This window comes from Macrobrachium rosenbergii, chromosome 19 (assembly GCF_040412425.1).
Source record: "Macrobrachium rosenbergii isolate ZJJX-2024 chromosome 19, ASM4041242v1, whole genome shotgun sequence".
Lineage (NCBI taxonomy): Eukaryota > Metazoa > Arthropoda > Malacostraca > Decapoda > Palaemonidae > Macrobrachium > Macrobrachium rosenbergii.
This window is the reverse complement of record NC_089759.1, coordinates 5,941,070-5,965,231: the sequence shown is the minus strand read 5'-3', so window position 1 is coordinate 5,965,231 and position 24,162 is coordinate 5,941,070. Positions and strand designations below refer to the sequence as shown.

General features: G+C 37.5%; 2 protein-coding genes across 7 annotated transcripts in view; one reads left to right on the top strand and one right to left on the bottom strand.

The window, feature by feature from the left end:
* Nucleotides 1–19,082, top strand: part of LOC136848578 (uncharacterized) — an 85,568-nt gene extending 66,486 nt beyond the window's left edge. For 3 of the 5 annotated variants that reach the window (XM_067120868.1, XM_067120866.1, XM_067120870.1), the window contains exons 4-8: nt 2,296–3,501; nt 8,589–8,621; nt 8,740–8,907; nt 9,178–9,441; nt 17,779–19,082. In XM_067120868.1, coding sequence (XP_066976969.1) covers nt 2,296–3,501; nt 8,589–8,621; nt 8,740–8,907; nt 9,178–9,383 — 1,613 coding nt within the window. In that variant the 3' untranslated portion in view covers nt 9,384–9,441; nt 17,779–19,082. The remainder of the gene's footprint in view (nt 1–2,295; nt 3,502–8,588; nt 8,622–8,739; nt 8,908–9,177; nt 9,442–17,778) is intronic. The other 2 variants (XM_067120869.1, XM_067120867.1) reach the window with 1 other exon arrangement.
* The window catches only part of LOC136848579 (barH-like 2 homeobox protein), a 421,854-nt gene that overhangs the window by 20,659 nt on the left and 377,033 nt on the right, over nt 1–24,162 (bottom strand). The gene's annotated exons all lie outside the window — the stretch shown is intronic.

Sequence of the window (24,162 nt, the reverse complement as noted above, 5' to 3'; positions counted from 1 at the left end):
AAGTGCATTTAGTCATGAAAATGAGATGAAAATACAGTAATTGGTGAATATTTCTCAGTGAAAAATACAGCAAATGGACGAATTTTCCGTGAATAATTGGTAGATATGTTCCACAGAGAAATCCGTGAATATGTGAGTCCGCGAATCATGAGAACGCGAATATGGGGGGTTTACTGCACAACTTTCCAAGAAATTATGTAGTCGCAAATAAAGAACTTTGTTTGTTCATGAGAACAGAATACACGAAACAAACACCAAGGAGAAAGGCTCCAAAATTGTAGCAAGAATGAGTGAATATATCATTGCGGAGACATAGAAAAGCATGTTGAAATGTTTCAGTATATCATATGCAAAGTATAAAAAAATAATCAAACACAGAAGAGAAAGTCGAATAGCAGGACAGAGAAAGGAACACACGTCTCAGTGAGGCTGCGTCCAAAAGTAAAACTTGGTAGAATTGAGTACAGACCGACTTGGGCAGTACTTCCGCTTGTACCATCGGTAACTGTTACCATAACCACCGTGCAAAAGTTCACAGCTGGGTTCCCAGCTCACTGAAGTCATCCCATATGTAAAGACTGAGGGTTTGTATTCATGTAGGAACAAAATCTATTTAGGTAAGAGTGTGAATGAAATTTTATTTGTCCAGTGAATGAACTATATCCATTAATTCCTTAAATGACTTCTCATATTTTTAGATACTGATGCTTTCATCATTTAGTGTTTTTAGTAATAGTTTTATTTGTTTGTGATGCCCAAGTTGATGCATGTGGATGGCTGATGTGATATTGTTTTGCATACAGATCAGCACTGTGAACTGTAGATGGCCTAGCTATCCCTTTCCCTTAAGAATAGTAAGATGAAGTTAGAGCTTCTATATCAGAAAAGTATACATGCATATGTTAGTTGTATATTATCATCACATATAAACCCATTGTTTTTACGTGTGCTTCCAAGCCTTATTAAGGGTTGAGAGCTAATTATGGAATACATATGTTAAAACTAATTTTAATAATTGCATGTGGTCTCTCCCTGTCAGATGCTCACATTCCTGGATTTTCTTTTCAAGTAAACTTTTGTACATGTGTTCTTTGGAGTGCCCTTATTAATATTCAAAATTAGTCCCCATCTTATTCATTCTACATTAAACTGGTGCTGCTGTGTGCAGTCACTCATAAAAGTTTGTGGGCGTCTCCATGTGTGTAGATGAATTCCATCCCATCCCTTTCTGGACGGCGAGTCTGTATAGTGACATAACAAGCGCACACACTGAAACTGTGTCTATTTTATTAGGCTGGACAACATTGTCTATTGTTAGTTATCATGATCAGATTATACATTTAATCTTGTCTGGTAAGATAGGAAGCTTAGAAGAGCCCATTCGATTTCTAATAAGCTGTGATAGATTAATAAGAATCAAAACAATAACAAGTAGAGAAGTGGTTGTCATCCAACGTCATAATGGAACACTCCCGAATCTACAGAAACAGTCGACTAGAGAAAACACACCAGGCAGGGAAGACACCATTCAGGAAAGTATTCACGTAGGTTTATTGCTTTTATATGTATTGCTATATCTTTCAGTTCTACTTAGCAAGGTTACTTTAAGTATATTTAACCATGCCGACATTAAAAGAAGTCTATTTCAGGCTTAATGAGGTCAAATTCAAATTACAGAATATATCGAGAAGGTAAGGGTCCGCTCTCTCTCTAACTAAGGTAATTTCTCTCTCTCTCTCTCTCTCTCTCTCTCTCTGGGAATTTATCATAACATGCACCGGACTGTCATATTTTATGTAATACATAGGGTAATTAATTTATCTTTCTGCTGCAGAGTTGATGTAGCTCATAGACGCCAGTAACATCACTGATACTGATGACTAAAATATCTAGTATATATATTTGTTTGTTGGCTAACCAAGCTATAATTGTCATCAATATAGCAGAACGTAGTGTGAATGACACAGGATATACTGTAATCATTCACTGACTCCTCATTAGCTGTAGGTGTAGTCACTGTGCAAAACTGGTGGATATATCATTACCATTTATATTTTACTTCAATTAATACTACAGCAGAGTTAAAGTAGTTAATCATTTGGCCCTTTTTGCACTGTACTGGGCCCAGACACCAGTCGTCCAGAAAGGGGTTAAATGGGATTCTCTCTCACACATGGAGACCTCCACAAACTTTTATGAGTGACTGTACATTTTCTTACGTGTCAGGATCAAGTATGAAAAATATGAAAATAAAAGTTTGAAAATAAGAGTGATATGGAAAATTTTCTCTTTCAGATGATGGAAATTCCTCTTCAAAGAAAAGGAAGGTAAATAAATCAGTTAACCTAAAAGAAATTCCAAATGAAAATTTGGTCAAACTACTATTCTGCTTAGACAGTGGTGACAAGTCTACAGGGAAAAGTGAATCCTTCCAGAAACAGAACATGAGGAGGGTGTTAGAGGCAATGTCAGCATTCATGCTTTTCTTGAAGGATGAGAATATTTCTGAAGTTCGTAAAGTATTAGAAGCAAGAATAAAGGAATTGTATGAATATCCACTGTTTGAAATCCCAGAAAAAGGAGCAAATTCTGCTGTACGTACAAAGGAACAAGAGATACTTACTTTTATTGAGGCATGTAAGACTTTCAAAGTGGACTGTACAAAACTGAATGAAAAAAAATTGCAGGCTGAGAAATATCTTTTCCTTAGTGAAACAGAATGCAAGGGAAATTTTCTCAGCTATTCAGAAAACCTTCGAATAATTCATATATGTGACATCCTCTCAGAAAAACTTGTCTATCTTTTGTATGAGAAGGTACAGCTAGAGATAAAATCAATTAGTGTATCAGAGATACTCGCAGATAATGAAGTTGTAGAGCAGGTCCGACAGAACTGGAAATCACTTGAAGTTTTACAAAGTAAATTAGAAGAAGTTAAAGGTTTCAAGGAAGCATTGTTTTTTTGTATCATACGTATATTAGAAATAAATGACAAACACAATCACTTATACACAGATAAGTTTGAAGAATTACTTCAGAACATAGATACAGATAAACTGAATGAAGGTAACACAGGTATAATTAAAAGCATCACTTGCATGCTTTCTACATATCCCAATGTGTGTCAGCCTACAGGATATTGCCTGGTGTTTTGTGTAACGAAGGAAAGAGAGGGTGCTGACTGTGAAATTAGGAAAGTTAAAGAAGTTTTTGAAAAGTCACTTGGCTTTACAGTAAATGTTGTAAAGGATCCAACTGAAAAAGATTTAGAAGACTGTTTAGAAGAAATGAAGAAGTTTAAGTATCATTTTTACGATTCATTTGTGTTTTGGCTTATGGCACATGGGAGTAAAGATGAGGTTCGACTAGGAAGTGGAAATCACATCAAAAAAGAGGAAGTTATTAAGAACTTTTGCAAGCTTCCAACACTGCAGAGAAAACCCAAAGTATTTTTCATGAGCTCTTGTCAAGGAAGTGAAAGAATTCCAGTCACACAAAAGGGTGAGTTTTGTCCTATTTTTATCTATGAAACTATCAGAAATACAAACCATGTTTATTTCGTGGGTTTGGTACCACATGACATTTCATGATTGACTGTCCAAGTTTAGTAAATGAACAAGACATGTTTTAGTTGCAAGGACAGTAATGAAAATTACTTTCAAATATTTTAGGATATTGGTTTAGAAAAGAATACCTTTTTCATTTAGATAATGAAATTTTCAATGATTAAGGTTTTCGGTATGGTAGTTTTCATGTAAATGTATTGATCTGATTTTGGAATTTTTATTTTCTGCACTGTACTGGATTTACCTTCTTTAGCAGTAAATGTTTAAAATGACTACCTGAGGAAATACAAACCTTTGCCTATTTTATAGAATTATCTTTCAGTACAAGCTGGAGTCAGTCACTGAAACTTAATAACAAGGTAGTTGGTGGAGTTGTACCAATCCAAGGCTGCTTTTCACAGACTCATTGGGCTGCTGCAAAGCTGGGTACATGCAAGCAGTTTTACAGGTAGAGTTTGGTTATATTGAACTAGTAAGCCCCTAAGACACTTGGTGTTACGAGTTCCTTTGTGGTGGGTAGTTTGCCTTTGATAGGGGGTGGATAGGATAGAATTGAAAATATACAATTTAGGCCGAAGGTCAAGTGCTGGGACCTGTGAGTTCATTCATCGCTGAAAGAAAAACAGAGTAGAAAGTTACAGAGGTGTAACAGAAGGAAAACCCAGCAGTTGTGGTATGAAACAATTGTTAGGAGTGGATGGAAACTGGCTGAAGGAATTTAATATGAATGGAGGAATGAAATGGGTTGCAGTTGGAGGCTGAAAGGACGCTGCAAAGAACCTTAAGTAATGCCTACAGTGCACCACGTGAAGTCCACTGACAGCACTACCCTCCTACAGGGTAAGGGGCGAATACAACCAGGGCTAGCTATCTTATCCTCTATCAGGCATTCTTTGATTCTGAACGCATTTGCTCCATGAACTGCATCGGGTGAATGTGGTGGTGAAGAAAAGGGGTGCAACCTGCCAAGACTTCTAAAGGTTGCTTTTTGTGGCAGAGCTCCATTTTTTTGTGCAAGTTCAACGACATGCGACATGGCTCCTGAGCTTTTCCCTGAGAATTTGGTTTGCAAGATGGGAAAAGCTCGGTTCAGCTGCCACCATGGCCATTATCATACACAGGCAGTCCCCGGTTAATGGCAGGGGTTCCGTTCCCAACTGAGTTCCACTAACCGAAAATCGGCGATAATATCACTAATAACCCGCTTAACGGGGCAGCCAACTGGAGACTGGTGCCGTGAAGCCGAGATTGGCACCGCTAACTGGAGATTGGCGTCGAAAACCCAGTTAACGGTGTTGCTAGACAAGCATTGTAAAACCAGATCGCCGCTAACCTATGCCGCCAGTAAGCGGGGACTGCCTGTACCTAAGAGCTTCAGTTTCGTCAGCTCTCTCTGTTCCACTTCCTGACCTAATTCACCAAAATAACTTTACAATTGGCCAAAAAGAAGACAGTCACATGAGCCATTTCACTTCCAGACTCTGATGAATTGGCCAGGAATACTGCCCATGCCAGATATCTTGCCACTCTTTAAAGAAGCAAGAACCCTACAGACTGTACAAGTTCAGAATACTGAGGATGATACAGGATTAAAAACAGAGGTAGGGCAGTGAGATCAGCAACACTGGAATAACTGCATGATGAGTTAGCTGAAAATTTAGAGCTAAAGAGTGTCATCTTTTCACCAGGAAGGTGAGCTTTATATCCATCAGGATGCAAGAGAAGAAGGAAATTAGACTTCAGACGTCTAAAATTTTATTTGCAACGGACTGAAAATTTGTTTGGTTAGAGATGAGACCAGTATGCCAGATTTCTTCTAAGTACAAGAAAGACCTTCCTTGAAAATGGTATCGTGATTTCTAGAAGATATGAAAGAACAAGAGCCTGCAGCAGGAGGGTCTAGAAATGACTTTTGCCCATTCTCTTGAGTGGATGGCTATGTTTCACAAAAATCAGAAAAAATTGTACTGGTTAAAACTCTCTTCATGCTTATAGGTGTATTACAAAACCATGAGACTTGGTTACTCATGAGGAAGATGTTTTAAAACTTCCAAAACTTCCAGAACTATTTATTATTTAAAGAGACTGCACCATTACCATTGCTTATGGGTTCTGTGCTCATGAGGGCCAGACTCCAAACTTAATTGTGCAATATTTAGGTTATATTCCTTGTTAGGAAATTCAGCTTTTACTATATACCTTATGGCTGAGGGATGTGGACCTGTCCACTTCCTTGGAGTTTATTGTGCTGATAAGTAGCTTTGAGCAGTCTTGCCCCCCTGAAGAAGTCAGGCCTCCAGATTGGGACCTGATCTAGGTATGACAAAGCCTTAGGGTGGTGCTGTACAAAGCCATCCTGGTCATCAGACAGGGATCTTACCCTCAAGATCAGTGGTTCTTAAACTTTTTTTGCCTTGTACCCCGTGCGTTATGTATAGATCTCACGCCCCCCCCCCCAACTGAAATTGTTGCCAACTATAAACGATGAACAATATGTTGCCTGTTTGCTTATATGAATATATGGATGAATGGTAGATTTTTGTTTCATTGCTGTTAAATTTTGTACAAGTATGTATGCACTGTACTATATTTCAATTCATAAATAAGACTTCAAATGAAAATTGACTTATATTTTGAATTTTTGACATGTTTTGAGATAATTAGAAAACATGTGGAAGCAGTGATAGTGTTTTTGGCAATTTTGCAATTAATATCACAAATTAAAAAAAATAATAAGCACCATCTGGCAACCCTGCTTGCGCCCCCCTTGGAAGCTTCTAGTGCCCCCTTGGGGGGCACACCCCCCAGTTTAAGAATCACTGCTCAAGATGGTCTTCCTCCTAGCATTGGCTGTTACCAAGAACGTTGTGGAGCTACATGGTCTGTTGTTCCTTGTTGGGCACTTGGAGGGATGGAGGCCCCTCACATTCTCTTTTGCACTGGAATTTGTTAGTGCAGTCAGATAAAATGTTAACATGCCCAGTTCATAGCCTCTAAATGTTACCTGAAAAGGATGAGAAGCCTCAGACTACAGTATAGAACACCACCTGGTGAACTCCAAAGCCAAAGAAACCCCAATAGTGCAGAGGGTGCTCTAGCTCAAGCTAGAGCTCATGATGTTAGGGACATAGAACCCTCTCTTGTATTCTGGAAGAACTACTCAGTCCAACAAGCAATGAGAGCAGCAGTCTTGGGGGAGACAGACAACTTACACCTCATTCTACCTGAGGGATGTTTCCCACAAGTCTTTATATACTTTCTCTGTGGGCCCTGTAGTTGTCTTATTACTGTGACTGCCAGGAGCTGTTGTGGTATCCCATGTCTCATTCGAGCACTGTGGCTAGAATGTGGGGTTTTGGAGGAATAAATAGGGTGTGCTACCCCAGTTTCTCCCCCAATTCTGAATGACCATGTTCATTTATGATGGAGTACAAGCTGGACCTGAATGAGTACAGGTAAGTGACACTCAAGAGCCCCTACTAGTTTGGATTGCAGCACCTCATCTCCCTTCTGTGATGGGGGAGGAGGGAGGTTAGAGCCATATCCAAACCTGTTAGTTACTTAGTAGATTACATTAACCACAGGTATAAGTTACTGACTGGCGAGTTCTCCAGGATAATCTTTTGTAATCTGATCCATATTTGATGGAATGAGGATCGATGAGGCACTCCCTCACCCTTCCAGGTCAGTGCCAACAGGTGACTCCTGTCTCGTCATTCGGGGCAGAGGCATTTCACTCAGCCCGCAAAGTGCTCTCAGCCTTCTCTTCGAGCATACATACATGAAAGGTGTAGTGTTTGTATCCCCAGAGAAACAAACGTCAGAATTTTAAAATAATTTGTATTATCCCTCAGTATACAAACTGAAGACAAGCCTTTCTCCCTGTTTTGTTTTTCTTTCTATGAATGTTTTTCATACTCATATGGGATGGATAAAACAATGGGTAGCGTTGGTTTGACGAGACTGGGCATCTCCTCTCTACCTTCCCCACCTGGACACCACCCTTGCTTAGTCAGTACATGGCTGGTCTGGCGCATGTGTAGAAGGGATTCCTTATATGAAGATCTATGGTTTGCATACCTAGGAAAAATACAAATAAAAAAAAAATTTGGCATGTTTGTACTATGGGGACACATGCAAAATCTTAAAAAAAGTTTTAAGTATAAATTTTTTATTTAACTGGATTTGGATACTTCTCTGCAGGGGCATTAGGAGACACAGACAGATAATTACTTGGTTATATTGAAGGGGGATTCCTTCTAGTGAGGAATACCCACCAGAGAAGACCACTGTTATTATCTATAAGTAATTTACCCATTAAGTCACATTTCTAGACTGGGAGGGTTGGCCCAAAGCATCTGCTATTAAAAGTAAGACAAACTAACTAAGTAAGAAGGAATGATAGGGAGACAACGAAAGGTAAATGGCAGAAAGCAAATCAGCTGGGAGCCTAGGGATGCAGCAAAGTACCTTTAGTACTTTGCAAGAGTTATTGTATTCAGTACCCCCATTAAATCACATGAGGGGAAGGCTTGAGGTGCCTTTCTTCAATAGATGGCCATATTTTTGGTTAAAGGCGCACCATTTTGGTCAGTGCTGTGTAGCACAGTGAAAGAAAGAGGTTTGTATTAGTAGAACATTTTAAAACGTGTACTTGAATTGTAAATAAGGGAACAAAGTCTCATCAAAATAATTAAAGGGAAGTGTGCATGAGTGTACTCTAAGCAAGGAAACTTGACCCCAATATTATGGAATATCATGGTATACAGGCTGTGGCCTAAGCCAGGGCTGTAGATTATTGGTTAAATGGTAAGATGTCAAAGCATCTGATGTAGCATGACAATTACAAACAGTAATATAATGCTTAAATGATAAAAGTACAGTATATATATGATATATGAAGGGAGACGTTGAGGGCAGCAAACAGCCCTTGAATATTTGTTTAATATAGTAGTAGTAGTAGTCTGTACTGTAATGAATTTAATAAATGAAAGTTTCCCTTGTATTGCTGGGGTTGCAAAGGAGAAGTCACAACTGCTGCAGAACTAAACTGGAGTGAGTATACTTTATAATAATGAAAAATTTTGCTAACTTGTTTCATACTTGAATAAACACTTTGCTCAAGTAAATTTATTTATCAAAAATGGCTGTTTGTATATTCTAAATTTCACAGGTTATATAAAAGCAGTAAAAGATGGAGAAAAGAAAGGTGAAATTCCAGGCCGGTTTGCAGATATTCCAGACAGTGCTTGCAACATTACTGCAGTGTACTATGAAATGGACAGACTCGTTGCACATGCTACTCTTCCTGATAAATCTGCTTTCAGGATTCCTGAAGAAGGTAAGATTTAATTTTGAATACTTAAGCTTGTGATAGTTCCATTGAAATTTGTGATATTTGAAAGTGTAGTGACTGTTGTTTAAAGAGTGGAAACTATAAGTCATTTGGATTGTAAAATGCAATTTGGCTTTTAGATATTTGTAAAATGGACAAACCAAGTAGTTTTGAAATGAAAATTTTTTTGTATTACAGTTGTTCAACCAAGAACAAAATGCAGTAGTTATAAAATAATGCCATTGCAAACAGAGTTATTCTAAATTATTTTTTCAGGTTCAGTTTATGTTGACACAGTTTGTCGGCTTTTGGAAAAGCACAGAGGAGAGAATGTAACCACAGTACTAGAAAAGGTTAATAATAAAGTGCACCAGATTATCTTTGTAAATAAAGACGAGTTTGAAGGTGAAGCAAAGCAGGCATGTTATTATGAAAGTACTCTTCAAAATACTTTCATTGTGCCCAGTGCAATTGAAAATTGAAATTCAATCTTAACTTCTGAGAAGGGTTCTCAAAGAAAGAGCTTTGGAATTCATAATGGTGAGTTTTGCACTGCAAGCAGCAAAAGGATTATAAGTTGAAGGTAGTTTTTTTTATATTGTAAAGCACTTGGAATGTTCTCTGTGTATCATCAAACAGTGAGACATTTTTAATTTTAAGTTTGTGTCTGATTAGGAAGCATTTACATTTCCTTTTCATAAAGGTTAGTTCAGATCTGTCTGATAATTACACTACTAGATTTTCTATTGATGTACATATATTCATATAAATTATTTTTCAATTCATTTTCAGACATCAGTGGGTAACCCACTAACATTTGTATCTAATTTATTTTCAGTTCCAAACTTTTGGTAATGAAACATTTTGCACAGGTTTATTTCATTAGGTTTGAGACAGTTTGATTTTATGGGAGTTTACTTTTTATATATAAATAGAAAACCATGTAACATTTTTTGATAATTCAACACTATACCGAAATGCCCAATTGTTCCCACATGAATACAAACCCTTGGTCCCTACACATGGGATTAACTTTCAGCGAGCTGGAAGTCCGGCTGTTAAACTTTTGCAAGGTTGGATATGGTAACAGTTACCGATGGTAGGGTCAGAAACACCACCCACCAAATCGGTGTACATTCAGTTACGAGTAGTTTACTTTTAGCTGTAATCTTGATGAGACGTGCTTTCCTTTCTCCGTCCTGTTGTTCGGCTTCTCTTCTGTGTTTGAAACAGTGCCATGGTAGTTCCTTAGTTAACAAGAGGGGCGAGGCTAGTGTCCTGTCATCTCTTCAATTGACGATGCAGATGCACAGGGTTGCAGCAGCACACTCAGCACAGCGGTCAACCAGACGCATTCCATTGGCGGTGCGAGTGATTGGGTTTGCAGTAGCACACTCAGCACAGCTGTTAACCAGACACACTCCAGTATGGTGGATGTATGACAGACAAGTTTGGTTTCACATTCATAATTCAAGCCTTGTGTTGCAACTTCCCATCATTTTGCCTGATTTGCTGGGAGATCAACAATACCTCAAAACTAAGTTCTGATAACTTGTGTTTGGTTCCAACTCAGTCAAGAAGCGGTGTTTAGGAGCTCCATTTCTTTTGACTTGATATAGTTACACTCCTCTTGTAAGGAGTGAGGGTTGTAAGCAGTAGCTGCTGCTGGTGTAATTACCAGTTGATTCACAACCCGAGGGTAGTATTATGTGTATCTTAAGACAGTCTCGGGAGTTTCCTTGTCCAAACAGGTACTCCGTTGATAGCAACGACACCAAGGTAGTGCCAGGGTTACACTATGCTTCTCCAGAGACTTTTCGTTCTTAGGAATGTTGACCAGGATGGCAGCCTCCTACACTTCCTTTCTTGGGACTTAAGCACAGTTCTTTTTGGACTTTCAGGAGTCTCATGACCCAAGTTAGTCCTCGGTGTGGTAGAAACAACACCACGGTAGTGCCATGGCCAAGAAAAGGTCCTAGTGTCCTTTCATCCACTCTACTGCAGTGCAAGTACATGAGCAGACAGAACATCATTCAGTGCAGTGGCCAATCATACATCCCAAGCAAGATGGATGTCATTACAACATTTATTCTCTGTTCTTGACTTATTGAAGTTGGTGCTTTTATGTTCTGTCTTCTCGCATCTTTGGTAACCATTTACATCTGGAAGCTTATGCCTTTCGTCATTCTACGTTTCAAAAGTGTTCAGTGAAGTGGATCATTCCAGTCCTTGGTCCTGTGGTACCAATGACAGTATGATGTCTATGTTGCCTCCATAAAGACTAGATTTTCAACCCAATGCTAACGACTCATTTGTTACCTTTGAATTGGCCAAAGAACAGTGTCCAAATTGTCTTTTCTCTGACTAGTGAGATGATCAAATGAGGGTACCCCCCAACTTCTTGGTGGACATCAGTGCTTTTTGGACCATATCTTTCAAGGCCAGGGGCATTAGTCTGTCCCTTGCATTCAGGAAGAACCTGTCGGTCGAGTACTAGGATGGAATGTAATCTTGCAGATCACATTCGTCTCCATTTACCCTGGGACGTTACCCATAGGTCCTTGGACTCCTTTTTCTTGGATCCTGTGGTGGATGCTCAACAAGTCATTTAGTTCATCCAGCTCTTGAAAGACAGGTTGCACTTGCCTAAGGTGTGTGGCTGCTAGGAGAAGGGCTATGTGGGACTGGCTTCCCTTTCTCCTGGCATCTTTCCTCTGCCAGTGGGCAGAGGAACAGTGAGCGAGCCATCACGTGCTGGACTGGAGTGCATGCAGGTGATCTAGATGACTGAAGTATGCTGTGTATAATCTAACTGTTTGGATTAGGTAGATGCAAATCCTTCCTTCTCTCTAGCAAGAGGGGAAAGGGACTGACTGTGAACAAGCCAGTTGGTTATTCTTAGCTTCATAGTCTCTGATACTGGGTTCATCCAAACCTTTTCAAATCAAGGATATTACATCCCTTTAATTCGAAATATCCGGAAGCCTGAAGATTGAACATCTCTCTTGTTCAATGGATCAGAGGTATGGTCTCCTTCCTTTGCTTTTTCATGACCAGGGAGAGAGTACCCAGGTGGGCCGAACTACCAGTCAGTCCAGAGATTTACTCAGAATCCTCCTTCCAAAAGTAAGTCTCCCATACATAAAGACTGAGGGTTTGTATTTATGTAGGAATAAATGACAAATTTTTTAAAGTAATTTGTACTTTTCCTAACATACAAACCTGAGGTCTTGACATTAACCTAAGAGATGCTAGGGGGATGCCACTTAAGGATGACGGCAATATTATGCATTTGCAACTTCAGTAATGGAACCAATATTTTCTTGCTCATTTTTTAACTTACCAGTGATGTTATACATGGTTGTAATCGCCTTGTGTCGCAGATTAATAGTATTAAGTAAAATATGAGATACTTTTAAAAACTTATATTTAAAAAGAATATTTTTTGGAAAGGATACATTTTTTAAAAAACCACTTTTTAGTTTTGGAATGCTTTGTGCAGTATTGTCTTCGACAATTTCAATTTTTTTCATGACAATATTACTCCTTTGCTATTCAATAGTAAAAAAAAAATACACAACACTTATTATTTGGTTGAATGGGTGTATATGTGTGTATGTTAACTGTCATATACACACTTAACTTTAAAACCAATATTATTATCATCACTTTCATTGTAATTATCTACTGTATGTTAACTCATATGCACACTTAACTTTAAAACCAATATTATTATCGTCACTCATTGTAATTATCTATCTTGATATCACTAAGTAATGACAATGAATAAGCATCATCATCAAAAGCCATTATCTCAAAAATTCACTAAATAAAGATTTATAAAAATCTTCGATCATTGCTCAACTTCGGGAACAAAAGCCTCCCTGGTCCCACCCCCTGGGCTGATGGAAGGTTTGCAACTTTTCTGTTTTTATAACTATGATTAAAAGAAATCTAGCATCTTTGATGTTCAAGAGTGAGGTGAATGGCTGGTGAGACCGTTGACTTCACTCGAACAGAGCTAAGGGGGAGGGACTAAATTTACCGCAATATTTGAAAATAAAGCGTCCATAATATCGTTGTCGTCCTAGCGCAACATATAAAGCGTCGATTCTAGCGACGCGCAGCACCTTGTGGGTTAAGGGCCCACCTCTTACCACCCCTCATTCTGTTACTTCGGCCAGAAGGTAAACTACGCATAACTGAATGTACACCGACTTGGTGGGCAGTGCTTCCGCCCCTACCATTGGTAACTGTTACCATAACCAACCTTGCAAAAGTTGAACGGCCGGACTTCCAGCTCGCTGAAAGTTAATCCCATATGTAAAAACCTCAGGTCTATATGTTAGGAAAAATGCAAATTACAGGTAGTGCTCGAGTTACGATGGGGTTAGGTTCCAAAAAACCCATCGTTTGTTGAAATAATCGTAACTCGAATATAGCCTAGCCTACACTAGGGTAATCAGTACCATGTATACATATATGGTAGCCTAGCCTACACTACACAGTATACTCTATACATATACAGTATAGTAATTATTAATGTCAGCTTATTCTGCAGGTTCAATGCAGATTGACTTATGATAATTCAGTATAAAGAGAAATTGAATAAAACTAACCAGAGTTAGGATAGAGTACAGTATGGTAATCGTATAAGTAAACAGTAGTTAGCCTACAGTATATTCTATACATATATGGTAGAGTAGTAATTATTAATACCAGCTAATTCTGCAGATTCAATGCAGATTGACTTATGATAATTCAGTATAATAATACCAGCTAATTCTGCAGATTCAATGCAGATTGACTTATGATAATTCAGTATAAAAAGAAATTGAAAAACAAGAAAAAGAATCAGACTGTACTGTAAGGGGTACACACCAAGATTTGGTCCGTCGTCAGCACATGTGATTCACGTGAACAGTGTCAGGCTGTTCATGGCTACGGATAACTAAAAATCGGAAGAGGAGGAGGATGATAAAGCTTCAGGATCATCAACTCGCTCCTCTTCAGATAGTATTTCTTCTTCTGTTAGTGGTGTTTCAAAATTAAGAGATGAAGGGGATCGAGGCTCAAATGTCAGGGTAGGGGTAGGGGGAGGCGGAAGGCGATGCCACTGGAGTTGTTCTCTTAAAGAAGTGTTCCACTGTTGGTTGCATAGTGCGTTTTTTTCGTTCTTCATAAATGACTTGGTAACATGCAACAGTGTCTTGATGAGCTCTTTTAACTTTAGCAAACCGTTCCATGTTCCCATCCATTTCACTCAAAAGTTTCAGTCCATGTTCAAATGAGGCAAAAACCTCTGCTAGTGCTTTTGTCGTAAACTTTTGCTCTGGCTCTTCTTCAATTTCTTCGTCCTCGTCTGCTCTTTTTCTCTCTTCTGCAAGCGCAATTAAATCTTCTGCCGTTAGCTCTACATCTTGCACATCTAAAAGATCTTGGATGTCTTCCTCATCAATTTCTAAATCTAAACTTCTCCCAAGTGTCACGATCTTTTTATTAATTTCCACGACCTCTTTATCTTTATTGAAACCTTTAAATGAGTTCACATACACTTGTAGCAGATTTTTCCAAACCCCATTCATACATTCTTTCTTTACCTCCTTCCACGCCTTTCCAATGTTCATAATGGAGTTCAGAACATTGAATTCCTTCCAGAAAGTCCTGAGATCTTTCTTCTCATTATCCGTAGCTTGAACACCCTGAGCAAACGTGTTCTGAAGATAATAGGCCTTGAACGTAGCGACAGCGCCCTGATCCATGGGTTGTATGAGAGAAGTTGTGTTTGGTGGCAGAAACACAATTTTTACGTTCTCGTTAATATCTCCGATGTTCTGAGGGTGGCCGGGAGCATTGTCTAGAATCAGCAGAATTTTGAAGGGGATTTTGTTTTCCCTACAATAATCTTTCACTTCTGGAATAAAGCATTGCGCAAACCAGTCTTCGAACAGCATTGCAGTCATCCATGCTTTCTTATTATGACGGTAATGCACAGGAAGCGTATGCTTGTCGATTCTCTTTAATGCCCTTGGATTTTTGGAGTGATAAACCATGAGTGGCTTAAGTTTATACCCAGCCACATTTCCCCCAAGCAGAAGAGTCAGTCGATCTTTGTATGCCTTAAACCCAGGCATCATTGTTGCTTCTTTATGGATGTAGGACTGTTAAGGCATACGCTTCCAATACAGTCCTGTTTCGTCGACATTAAAGATCTGCTCCAGCAAGTACCCTTCATCGATGACGATCTTTTGCAGAATATCCTTGAATTTAGCGGCTCCTTCGGTGTCAGCGCTTGCTGCTTCACCGCTAATTTTCACACTATGAAAATTATGACGGTTCTTGAAGCGATGAAACCATCCAGCACTTGCTACAAAACTTTTGTTGTGGTTATCATCATAGTTTTTCTTCAGTTCATCGAAAAGCATGTGAGCCTTTGTTTGGATGGTAAAGAGACTGAGTGGCATACACTTCTGTATCTGGTCCTCCATCCACGTGACCAGTAACTGCTCCATTTCTTCCAAAGGTCCTATCCTCTTCTTTGATATAAGTGTCGAATGAACTGAAGCAGATGCCCTTATAGCGTTCATTATCCGTTTCTCGTCTTTAAGGATGGTGGATACCATCGACTGAGATAGATGCTCGTCACGTGCGATTACCATGTCTGGCTTTCCAGCGGCACGCTGGTTGATAATTTTCATTTTCTGCTCCAGAGTGATAGACTGCCTCTTCTTTTTTGCACTACCAGCACAAGACACACTTGGGTGTTTGGCAGACATAGTGATACAAATTTGAGTTTTAGAGTTTGGTGTATTTACAAAAGCACAAAAATCGCAAACGAACACTGACCTAGTTTAACTTCCGGCACAACGAGAGCAAGCAAGGTCGACTCATTGAATTAATGTACCTATTCTAGCCTCTCGGCCCAACGTATTGTACACCATACGCTGCCTGATTGTACGTTGTTGCCTGCGCCAGTCACCCACGAAATTTAAAAATACGTATTTTCAAAATATTGTCGTATCGATATTAATTGCTAACCCCATTGTAAGAGCGAATTATCGTAAGTCGAATCATCGTAACTCGAGCACTGCCTGTACTTTTAAAAATTTGTCACTTTATCACCTTGCATAAATATTCCATACCATACCGCTAAATCACATTGCTTTTTGTGTCCCCAGTGATGTGTTTTAATTATATAGATAAAGAAATTTAGTACAGTAATCTTTTTTTATTTATACTAATAATAGGTCCAAGAGGGGTTGATCCTAGCCTAACCCTACCCTGTGCAGAAAAAACTGTGAAAAAACCTAAAGAATCCAGAAAAATAAAAATTTATCAGCTCTTCAGTGTAAAAATAAAAAGCTATTTAACTTTGAAATACATCTATAAGTACATCACTTGAGTAAGCAAAGTGTCTTATTCAAGACCATCATGATAATCTACCCAATCTATGTGTATTTAGACTATATAATGGTACAAAGCAAAAAATTATTGATATTGCCAAATTTTATAATGTGATGGAGTCATCAATGCACGCCATTGGTGCAGACTGTGAGATAACATAGAGTCAGTAAGGATAGGTGGCTTTCTTGATGTACCCTTTTTTGCTTTTGTATCCATGCATTCTTCTTGCAGCAAAAATTTTGATGAAATTGTGCGAATGCTCAGCATTGGTTTGGCATGTCATAAGATATGGAAACAGAACTAAGAAAGAAAATTCTTTGCTTTTAATGCTAGTAAAAGTGAGAGGAGTTACAGCATTGTGGTAAGGCTGGGAGTGCTGACCTTGAGGCAGACCAGTGTTTTGGGAAAATAATAGGAGATAAAGTGTGTCCCAAGTTTTTAATGGACGTTTGGCCTTAAATGGAAACATCTTTAATCATCAACCATCACTGTAAGAGGAAAAAGTCTACCTTATGGGACAAGCTCTCCAAGGGTTATTATATCACATTTGATGCATTTAGAATACAACCAAGGACTGTGATAATTAAGCCTTCAAATATATTACTATACAGTATTAAAAAGTTCCTGTGATACTTGTAATGCAGTTTTCCATGTTTGCTAAGAATAATAGCTTCTCCAGCTGGTCACGTAGAAAGCTGTGAAAAAGAGCAAATATACAGCCTTGAACACCTTATGGTACAAGGTTTATAAGGGCCTTAAGGTTAACAAAGGCTAAAGTAAAATTAAAATGAATATGAAAAATTGTCACCCATTACTATATTTGTCTGCAATATGACAAGTTAATTGAAAAAGATATCACAGGTATTTTTAATTGTATTACCTAAATTTTAGACTTGGGTATTGTACATGTAAGGTCTTGAAAATCAGTGTTTCAGCTATGTTATTTTAATTCGGTAAATTTGTAAGCTGCCTCACAGTGACTTTCACTGGGATTTGTTATCTGTTTGTTATTATATAAGGCATAGGTGAATTGTTTGGCTATAGTTTGGCTGGAGGCAGTAAAATAGTTTTAAAAGTTTTGACTTATTTCACAGTAGGATAAGGGTTTTTCCTCTAAGAGTACAACAACATTCTGTTCCTTTGTGGTTTCGCAGCTAGTGTGAAACTTGGACCAAACAGTCTTCAGTTGTGGTAGATGCTCATTTCAACTACACCACAAATGAAAGTTAGTTTGTTAGAAATGCAATGGTTCTCAATGATGACAAAATTGATGGGAGTGGTATCCAAAAATTACCTGTTATAGGAGCCTGCTGCTACTATGTAGGGTCTCTGTCATGAGTTAAAGTTAGTTTGGTACTATTATAAGTGATTGCTTTAATTTTTATGAATTATCCATTAGTTAAACATGTAAAGCAGTGTAGCTGTTTTTGTACTGCGTGAATTGCTCATAAATTTTCACTCTCCTCCCTGCAGAGAAAAAATGCAAGAAACATATACAGTACCCACTGTCCTTCATTCAGCACCGCCAACTGTTGTATGTCTACACTTCTTGAGAGGCAGTTTCAGATTACTCTATTAATGGTCATTTTAAAAGTATGCTGTGAAATTTTGGTGGTAGAAAACTGTTTTATAATAATTACTGAATTTTGTTTTTTATTTTTCAAAACTCATTTCTTGTTTTAACAGGAGTAACTTTTTTTTTACCATGTTACCAACACCTCAAAACCTGAATTGGTTTGTGATGTCACTTTTTAGACATTTTAAATCTGGGAATAATTTGAGAGTTGCCTTGATATGCTGTAAATTGTTGACTGTTAATTCAAGATTGGTGTATTAGCTGAGAATCAGTAATTTTTTTTAATAGGTTGTGTTTTAAGATTATTGTTGTCATTGTAAGAGTCTCTTACGATATTATTTTTCTGGAGGCTATTGCTTTTTTTTTTTTTTTTTTTTTTTTTTTTGTATGATCTGAACCATACCAGTATCTAGAATTAAGAAAATGTCCTTGCCAGTTCCTGTGACCCCATATCTATTTTATAACAGTAATGATCCATCTGTGATTATGGGACAAAATTGTAAAGTCCAAAGTGTGATTCTCTTATTTTTTAGTTATTCAACCAAAGAACATTGTAATGATAAAAGGGTTATATATATTTTGATGATCTATGGAAAGAAGTCTTGTTTGATGTTTTGTTTAGACAGTCTTTGTTGTCTCATTTTAGTATACATCATAAACCATACCAGTATCGTAGACTAAGGAGGTGGTTTTTCTGGTTTATTGGACCCTTTTTAAATTTTATAAAACGAGTGACCCATCTGTGATCGTAGGAAGAACTGTGAAAGGCTGCAGTGTCTTTTTTTTTTTTATATTCACCCCAACTAAGAGTGTGATAGTGGTTATAATGACGTATGTTTTGATTTTGTGTTTGTATATCTTCCTTGGTAATTTTGTTTCAAAGTTATTATCTATTTTCTCATTTTTGTATAGCATGAACTATGACAGTATGATTAAGGCAAATTCTTGCATTCATTTGATTCTCTTTGATTTTGTGATTATCTGACAGACTATGAATGACAAATGCAACTCCCTTGTAACAAAAACAGTATGTTATGCTGGATATAAGTAAATATTTTTGACAAAGACAGCCTTTCACTGAAATGATTATAGTATAAAGACAACTAACATGTATTTTGCATTCAAGACAAGATTTTTGGCTGTAATTTTCATGTCAGTCGAATATTTTAGAAAGATAATCGCTGAATAAAATTGTTTGAAATATAAAGTTTTATTTTGCAGTAATCCTCTGTTACTAATGCAATATCCAAAGGAGGTTGTGGAATAAGGAGCACTTTATATGTAGGGTATGAATTTTTCATTCAAAACCTGAAATTCTGCCAGGATAGTTTAAACAGTGTTGAGACAGAAGCACATTTCACCAAATTCCAAACACTGTGTTGTGGTTCGAAAGGTAATACACAAATTTTTTTCCCAGATTTAAAAAAAATGAGCTGCTTAATTGTACCTGTCTGATTAATGGTAGGGAAGCTTAGTCTCATAATGTAAGAGTGACTGTTGTAAAACTTGCTGCTAAAGTCATATAGATAGAAGTGATGCCACTTGAACACTGTACTATCATTGAAGATTAGATTGGCATCCATATAAATTTGTTGGTGAAGTTTACACAGAACACTAAATAATGTTAAAAGTTTTAGTAGAGTTTAAAATATTCTTGCTAAGCCATTCATAGATGAAATTCCATCCAAGTTAAAAAAAAAATGCAGCTAAACTTCGAGTGAAATGATGTTAGAAATGTTTCCCTTGGAGATAATCAAATGAACTTGCTGAATGAGATGCAAGGATTGCTGGGCTTAAAAATTTGTGAAAAGAGAGTGGGTGGCTCACCAAATTTTCCCCCTATAATACGGCCAAGAAAACTGATTCATTGGAAGCCTGGGTAATGATAGTCTAAAAATATTGAAATTAATGTATTGGAAGTTCTTGTGAGGGAGGTAACTTATACTAATATACAGAAGTTAATTTGTGAATAAAGTTTAGAAAAAGAATTTGCAGATAAGTGAAATCACTGAATTCAAAACGGATGAGTGTCCATGGCAAATGTGTTGGTAACCTCATAATGGGAGATTGTACTTCAGATTTTGTCAAATGTATCAACTGTATGGAAAAAGGAAGACTAAGATACTGAACTTGAGGTGACTCTGAGAAGGTGCAAACCTTTGGATGTGGAAATGAAGAGAGTAATCAGAAGTACAAATCGATGATAACCTGTAACTAATTCCTGTGTTGAATGTCTTACCACTAATAATTGTGTGAATAAATGTGAATATCTTTGCCTATTGATATATATTGTGAGACTTCAAATAGAAACAGTATTCTTGTAGTTGTAATTAGGGATATTGAGGATCTGACAAAGTCAAATGGAATGTGCTGTGTGATTTAATGGATATCGTTACAAATGTGTACAGTGAGTATAGGAATGAGTCCTACAGACTGCCTCTGGCAAAGATAGGACCTGGTGAGGGAACTTGAATAGCAAAATAGTATGATGTCAGTAAGAGGTACAGTACTGCTGTTCCTGCTCTAGTTATATGAGGGACTGATTTTTACTGTTCTTTCATTACCACATGAGAGAGAGATACATTATCTATGACGATTGATTCCACCTCGTGGGGTAGTGCCATAATGAGCCTGAAATACACTCTGGTGGCATTGCATCTTTGCTCCTCTGGTATATCCAGGAATTTAACTTCTGCCTGAATGTGCATGAAGGTTTTGATTTGTAATAGGATACAGTACAGAAGACGTTTCCATAGGTTAGAGGCCATGAGTGCAAATGATAAAGTAAGAGCAATCTCATGTGGGTTTTGATACTGGGTGGGTTAATTTAGTGGGAAGGACAAAGTTATTTGGTGTTAATGGGTGTGTTGATGGACTTCAAACATCAAGGCTTACGCAGGATGCTACTTTTCAATGCCTTCAGTCAATCTTTTTTGTGAAATTGCAGTGTATCTTTTTAAGACGTGGTTGGGTATGGGGACCATACTGGGGAGCAATAGTCTGTGACTGGTCTCATCAAAGTCGCCCATAACATGCACATAGAGTGAATATCTAGTACTGTACTGAAAAAAGTTTTTAGTTACCATGTCCACTGTTTATGGCAGTTTGCAATGATTCTGTTAATAAATTTGTAGAGGAGATGGTTTCCTGATCTTTTTACTAAGTGCTGTATTGTAATGGAATTTTACGATACAGGTAATTATTTCAGCTTCCTGAAATCTTACCAGAGTGCATGTGTGTATATGAAGTTCTTCCTATTAAAGGTTACTTTGTTTATATCAAAGGATAGACTATACTATCTTGTTTTGAAAATGCTCAGTTTTTCAAGTGAGTGTGATAAGGGTGACAATGGAATCACTGGCATTTAAAGATATAATGATCTTTATTGGTTATTATCAATATTACTAATCATCACAGTAAAGAGAACAGTACTACATAAAAGCTCCTTGGAAGACACCCAGTATGACTTGGGCTGGTTTGGATAATTTTCCATCAGATGTTACTTGAAGATGATGTAGCCAGGCTCCTATATGTCAACTCATCTGTTTTTCCCTCAGCTTGTGTTGTAGAAAGTGGTCAACTTTGTTAAAAGCCTTTGGCAAAGTTGAAATAGTGTCAATATCACTGTCTGATTCTAGCATTCTGGTTGTGACTGTTTAGCTATGATACTGTATATCTAGCTATGTAAAGCCATTTTGGTAAGGTGAGATTGTTACTGGTTATATCTTTGACAATTGCTTTCCTTAAGCTGCTCTCAAAGATTTCTTTAATTAAGGATGGATGATTAGTAATAAAGAATGGTATGATTTCAGGAGACAGTTTTCAGCATTTGCTTTTAATGCATTCTAGAGGATTATTCCAATGCTGATATTTACCAATGCCTCTCACCATTCCAGATGGATGGTTTTTCTCTGTTCAGTTTTGCATGATTTTTGGAGCATTGCCATGAAGTGGTCTGATCTGGCTGCAGCGTTAATTCTAAGGGTCATTTTTGCTTTCAATCGTTTCTTCTGTATGGTCAACACTGAATTGTAAAGTGAGGGGAAATTGCTGCCAATTAGGTCGAAGTATGTTGCTGGGTCCTCTTTCTCATGATTATGGTCTGTGGATATGTACGTGAACAAGTATTGCTTTGATAAGCATTCGCAGATTTGTTTTAGTGATGTGGTAAATGATCCATTTGTTTTGAAAGGGCCAGTTCCACTTTCCACTTTTTGCTCCTTGCCTGCATATGAGAAAAACAATAAGATTATTTCGTATGCTCTTCCACCTTGTTTTCCTCTGTTTGGTTTTTGGCTTGGAGAAATCTGATCGGGCTTGTTCTATCTGCAGTACTTCAGCTGTTATTCTACGGACTCAGCTTGAATTCAGTGATGTCAACCTTAAGTTTTCAGTTTCCTTTTTTCTCTGTTTGAAATAAAGACTCCCATGTCTCTCAGAATTATGTAGGTTGCCCTGCACGACACATTCTTATAACTAGGGCAGACTTTGGCTAATGCTTTGTATACCTTTTATGAAATAATTTGAAGGACACTTCTGTGTTTGATTTGTTTCTGAATGAATCCATCCCAATCAATCGACGATAAGGAGTGCTTGACTTCAATCCATTTTGTTTTGTGAAGACAATGTCAGTGACTTAGAGGAGGAATTCTGGACAGTGTTGTGCAACAGGTTCAGCTGAACTTCACATGCAGTGTCTTCATGTTATTAGGTAGTGATCAGAGTGAGGTGAAGGATGCGAGATATTGCTTAGGAGGCTATGATTATTTTTGTGTGTATGTGTGTGTGTGAGAGAGAGAGAGAGAGAGAGTTATGATTATGATCATTGAGCTATTACTCTGAAATAATCTGAAACAAAGATTCTTGGTTTGAAAAACTGGATAACTACTTGCCATTGTAATCTGCATTTCATCCTATGGCATATAGGCTACAGTAAATGAGAGATGAAATGGTAATGTGTACCTAAACAATCTGCAAGATACTGGAAGGTGAAAGAAATTTTAAGAACCTTCATGATGAAAGGAATGTGTACCATACGACATGACAGGCTAAAATCTTCTGGAATATCTGCAATGTGGTTAGTGAGATAAATAACGCATTCAGCAAGAGTCGGAGACTGCAGACTTCATCCAAGGTTGAATAATGAACTGCATTCATGTTTATTCCTCACACGCCCCCCCAAACAATTTGATCATTCTTTCCATTCACAAAGTAGTAATCATTGACCTTGGTTGCTAAAATCAGTAGTAATGATGTGTATGGATTCGGTTTCTTAAGACTGGAATACGAGGTTGAACAATTTACCTCGTGCCGCACAAAAAAAAAAAATTCCTATTGTGGAAAATTATATTCCCATCTCTCCCAAAATGAAACAAAGAATGTGGAAGCTACAGAGATAAATTTTTTCTTTATGTAGTACATGTGACATGAAATGAACTGAATGGGTGACAAATGTGGAGATGGGTAAGAGTGGAGAAAGTTGATAGCTTACATAAAAAGTAGATTAGAATGTTTTGAGATGGTTCAGCCATGTGGAAAGAGTGGAAGATATGTTGGTGAAAAGTGATGATTTTGAAGGAGGGAGAGTAAACTTAGAAAGGGCTGGATAGATAGTATGAAAGAGGTATTGGAAAGGAGGGACCTCAACATCCTTGAAGCAAGAAATTGCAGATTGTGTGTATAGGAGGTTCAATGCAATGCTAGTGGCATTTTTTGATGGTGAATGAAGGGGTTAACGTGGCAGTTTTCTGTACAAAAGTTCATCCATGAATCAGCCTTTTAAATATGAATTATATACACATATATATATATATATGTACACATATATATAATATATATGTGTATATATATATATATATATATATATATATATATATATATATATATATATATATATATATATATATATATATATATATATATATATATATATACATACATACATACATATATGAATGAATTTTATCACATCCCTGTGATTCATATACAAAGCTTTAAGCTACAAATGTCCTTTAATATCTAATTCGCTCTATCTCGGAAATAATAATTCATGTGTGTTAACAAAAGGGGAATTTTTTACTTGATAATAAGTTTGTCGTCTCGTGGGCTCGAACCACGGAAGACAAGAACTCAGGACTACAGTGACGTGCATTGAACCTCCCTTGACGGCTGTGTAGTTAAATGCGTGTCACTGTAGTCCTGAGTTCTTGTCTTTCGTGATTCGACCCCACGAGATGACGAATTTATTATCAACTAAAGAATTCCCCTTCGGGTAACATATA